Here is a 5,098-nt window from a genome sequence, read left to right on the forward strand (position 1 = left end):
CAACACATTTCAATTCTGTCCACTCTTGTTCTAGGTGGTTAATAACCACGTTGCTCTTAGTTGCCATATTGAACAGTGTAGATCTATGAAACCCTAAGAGACATGGCTTGTTCAAATGATTTACTTATCATAAGTGTGGTAAATTATTACATAACTGTAAAAGTTATACATGCATAACATGATTTTAGCATGTTTAAGCAGAAAACCCATTCTATTGGGAAAGAATGTACTCTAGCATAATTTGAATGGTTTATTTCCCCATTATTTTTTCTATTAAAGGCTATTAATTCATCATTGCTCCTGTTTCACTTAATCATGTTAATGAGTTGAAAGTTTTTAGTCAGTAGTCTCCTGATAAAAGAAGGAAAATCAACATCATTTGACTCTAAACATTATTTTTCCCTTGATTGCCTTCCTTCTACTAATTTTTAATTGCTCCTGAGAGATAAGAGACATCAGCTGCTTTATCTTCAACACAGAATTCTTATTTTCCAATATCTCATACCTATTAAACATAAACTAAGCACTCAAATACTACAATGTACAAATATGTAGAGAATGGTGTAAATTAGGGAAAATCAGTGTAGTTCCTACTTCCTCAGGTGAAATGTATGCTCTGGACCTTTGGTTTTCAAGCTGCAGTTCAACTGTGAGAAACAGAGCTTTGTGACAGGGGGAAACATAGGGCCTCCCTCCCATTCTTACTATTACTCTATCACAATTCAATAGGTCTGGCTGCATTTTTTCTTTATTATGTATATCTTCCTTTGTGTGAGATTGTGCTTGAGTAAAGAATTCTATGGTAAAAATATTTAAATGCCAATGAGCCGAAAAGACATAATCACATGATGACATATAAATTAAGAATTAGTGGTAAACAAGTAAAGCATCTTGTCATTGAATGAATGATGACATGGTGTTCCAAAATGGAATTATGTTCAGTCTATTCTTCCAGGAAATTCAGTTTTGAGCTTCATGAATGAGAATGGTGCTTAGGACGATCTCTCCAAACAACCCATTAGTTCTAATCAACTTCAGGAATTATTATTTTAAAAAAAGAGTGAATTCCATACGGTAATTTGATTACTTTCTCCAACGATGATTTGGCCAACTGCACATGATAATGCCTTAAGCAAGCTAGATAATTTTATTTTGTGATAAATTTTTCTTATTATACTTATCTCTCTTTTGTGCAGCTTAAAAAGGTATGGAATGAGGGAATTATTCCATGTATGCCGACTTTGTCCTCTTGGGCTTGTTCAGCAACACTCACTTTCCCTGGCTCCTCTTCGCTCTCATCCTCCTCGTCTTTGTGATCTCTATAGCCAGCAACACCCTCATGATCATTCTCATCCATGTGGACTCCCACCTCCACACCCCTATGTACTTCCTGCTCAGTCAACTCTCCCTTATGGACATCCTATACATCTCCACCATCGTACCCAAAATGCTAGTCGACCAAGTGGTGGGCCAAAGGACAATTTCCTTTGCAGGATGTACTTTCCAACACTTCCTCTACTTAACTTTGGCAGGGGCTGAGTTTTTTCTTCTAGGACTCATGTCTTATCACCGCTACGTTGCCATATGCAAACCTCTGCATTACCCTGTCCTCATGAGCCGGAAGGTCTGCTCATTGATTGTGGTGGCAGCATGGCTGGGAGGGTACTTGGATGGATTCCTGCTCACCCCAGTCACAATGCAGTTCCCCTTCTATGCATCTCGGGAAATTAACCACTTCCTTTGTGAGGTGCCTGCCCTTCTGAAGCTCTCCTGTACTGACACATCAGCTTATGAGACAGCCATGTATGTCTGCTGCATCATGATGCTTCTCATTCCATTCTCTGTCATCTCTGCCTCTTACTCCAGGATCCTCATCACTGTTTATAGGATGAGTGAAGCAGAGGGGAGGTGGAAGGCCGTGGCTACCTGCTCCTCACACATGGTGGTGGTCAGCCTCTTCTATGGAGCAGCCATGTACACATATGTGTTGCCTCATTCTTACCATTCCCCTGAGCAGGACAAGGCTGTATCTGCTTTCTATACTATCCTCACTCCCATGCTCAACCCACTTATCTACAGCCTCAGGAACAAAGATGTCACAGGGGCTTTACAGAAGGTCTCGGGTAGGTGTTTCTTCTCAGGAAGGATAAATGCTTTCTAAGCGTGCCTCTACTGACGAAACAGAAGAAGAAGAGAAAGAAAATGAAAACCTTTGTTAATAAGTCCATTCTGACTACTGACAACCCATGCATGTCAAGTAGAAAAGTCTTCTACAGGGTTTTCAATGGCTGATATTTTAGAAGTACAACATGAGGCTTTTCTTCTAAAGTGTCTCTGAGTGTGCTCCAACCTACAACTTTTCAGTTAGCTGTCAAGCATATTAAAACTCAGGGACTCACCTCTACTGATAGGAATTTGAACATAAAGATACAGGGCTTTATCATCATCTTTGGACTTGAGTATGCTTTGTTTGAACTTAAAGTCATCCACATGCCAGCTGTGGGTCACTCATGGGCTTTGGAAAGTTGGCAGTGGAATTTTGAGAATTTGGTTATTTTTCCAAAGATATGAGGGGTCTGAGGAATAGACAGTTTTGGATGGAGTGAGAAGATAAGTCAAGTTACAGTAGGCATTCCTTTGCTTTTAACAAAACATGTACACTGCTTCCAGCTACAATAAGTCATGTCAAAGGAAATGTTCATCTTCAATTGTTTCTCTCACTTTTTACCACTGTCTGTCCTTAGATAGTCTATAAACTGACCAGTTCAATGAAGTCTACTTGCCACATATTATTTTATTTTATTATGGTAAGTATATATGTAACAAATCATTTGCACCTTCAATATTCTTCAAATGTAGTTTACTGGCATTAATTGAGTTCATCATATTTTGCAGATATCACCATTATTCAATTCTAAATTGTATTTCAAATATTATTTCCATGTGATTGATTTTTCTTCAAGTAATTATTTTTATTCTGGTTTTCCATAGACATATTTAATTAAATCAAGAAAGGATTTGTGTCATTATATGTTGGGGGAAAAAAAGTTTGATTTTATTCAAGTGAGTTACTCAACGGAATCCAGTTAATATGACTTAAAGACAGTAGTACATATTGAATGGTGCCTCAACATCATATCTCTATTTATTTTTTTTCATAACGTTTTCATAAACTCTTCCTAGAAAAAGTGGATTTGCTGTTAAAAGAAAAAGGAGGAAGTAGAGAGCTTGTGGGAATTAGTAAACATAAATGATTCCTACATTCCATATCCCTCATTTTCCTTGATCTCCTAACAATAATTAATGGATACTAACAGAGCAACTTTAAATTATGTCTTTCTCACTAACTTTTTAATTTTTCTTTATTATTATTGTGATTTAGGTACAAATTTACAATGCAGATTTGTTTTGCACTCAATAGTTCATACATGTTTTCTTTCATGGCACCAGTTAAATTCCCACAATAGAATAGCTCTACTCCAACTCCTCCCTGTGGTGACTCCTTCACTTTGCCCTTTTTACCTATGAATTCCTGTTTGTCTAGATTTCCTCTTATGCAAATTCGCTCTTCTGATCTCTCAAGGTTGACTGTTCTAAGGAGTGCATCTTCTTGGTGTGGTTATTCAACAAGTAGGCCTGTCTATTGTTTGGCTGAGAGCTAACTCACAGGAGTTTAAGGCCAGAAGGGTTACCTGTGCCCATAGGCTTGGGATCTTCACTAGCCAATGCCCAACTAGTAATTTTGGTCATTTTTATCTTTTTAAATTTTGTTTGACATTTATTTTTTCTTCCTTTCAATACAGGACCTTCAATTTTGATCCCTTTCTGAGTGAATGGCACTGGTAGCAGGGCAGCATCTAATTCTTCTGGTCTTGGGATCATGCACGCTGAGGTTCCTGTGGTCCATTAGTCCCTTGGACTAATTGTTTCCATATGTTTTTAATTTTCTTCACTCTTCTTTGGTCTGGATGAGGAGAGAACAATAGTAGCATCTTAGATGGCCATTGTTTTGGTTACCTAGTACCACTCTGACAAGAATATACCACAAATGGGATGGCCTTACAAACAGGAATCTATTTTCTCACAATTTGGAAGCTTTAAATCCAAGTTCAAAGTGCCAGTCTCTAGAGGCTGTATGAAAGCCCCTTGACCTTGGGCTTGAGTTCTGACTCTTGCTCCCGGCCCACTGAAGCTAGAGACATCTCTTCACTCAAGCAGCTACTGGCTGCTGAGGCTAAGAAGCCTAAGGTTGACAAAATGGCACAGTCCTGATGTTACCAAACACGCGACAGGCCATTAATTCAAGTCCATTTTAAGTCCCAAGGTTGGCAGAGAATGACAGGCTGCTGAACAATGACATGGCTACATATAGGGTCCAAGCATACCTTAAGCTAGACACCATTCCCAAAGCTGTTTCTTATATACAGCAAGCAGATCACACACCCAAAGGCAGCTACTCAGTTGCTCCCAAGTAGATTCCACCATGGAGTTGATTACCAGTCTCATCATGGGGAATACTACATCCAGCTGTCCAACCACTCAACCAGGTCTTGCCAAGTTGGCACACAAACGTAACCACTGCAGCCATTCACAAGCTTTTAAGACCCCAGTTGCTACTCAGCAAAGTAGGATGTAGAACAACATTTTTTGTGTAGTATGATGTGCCAATTGAGCTTGATGTCTCCTTTGACCATCTTCCCAAGCCCAAGGCCCAGTGATTCCTTCCCTCAATGTACTTGATTGTGGATAAGAAGTTATCCTAACCTTGTCTCCAGTTAGCTCGGTAATGTGGATATGGATATATTTGTAGTACATAGAAATATGAATGTGGGAATATCAACTGCCAAATCTATGTGTGGTCATGGGTATATTCCTGCCTGCCTAACTGTACCTGATTTTCCTGCCAATCTGCCTATGTATCCATAGACTAGTGTTTTTATTAATGATCATGCAGTATTGTATATGTAATAGCATTTACCTTTGTTGTCTATACCTCTTATGCACTTCTCTGTTTAGCTTTTAATTTGCTTTACTGTATTCAAATGATCTTATAGCTTAATGATCTTATAGTTTCATTTTGCAAAAGTATGGAAACTAT

At 38.6% G+C, this 5,098-nt stretch overlaps 1 protein-coding gene across 1 annotated transcript; it reads left to right on the forward strand.

The window, feature by feature from the left end:
- The first annotated feature begins 1,232 nt into the window (after positions 1-1,232).
- LOC103211595 (olfactory receptor 2T7) lies at positions 1,233-2,161 on the forward strand. The gene is given in 2 exon segments (XM_007957573.2): positions 1,233-1,283; positions 1,286-2,161. Coding segments are annotated over 2 exon segments (927 nt in total).
- The last annotated feature ends 2,937 nt before the right edge of the window (positions 2,162-5,098 follow it).

Source organism: Orycteropus afer, unplaced genomic scaffold (assembly GCF_000298275.1).
Source record: "Orycteropus afer afer isolate SDZICR_OR568_19922 unplaced genomic scaffold, OryAfe1.0 scaffold00762, whole genome shotgun sequence".
NCBI classification, from domain to species: domain Eukaryota; kingdom Metazoa; phylum Chordata; class Mammalia; order Tubulidentata; family Orycteropodidae; genus Orycteropus; species Orycteropus afer.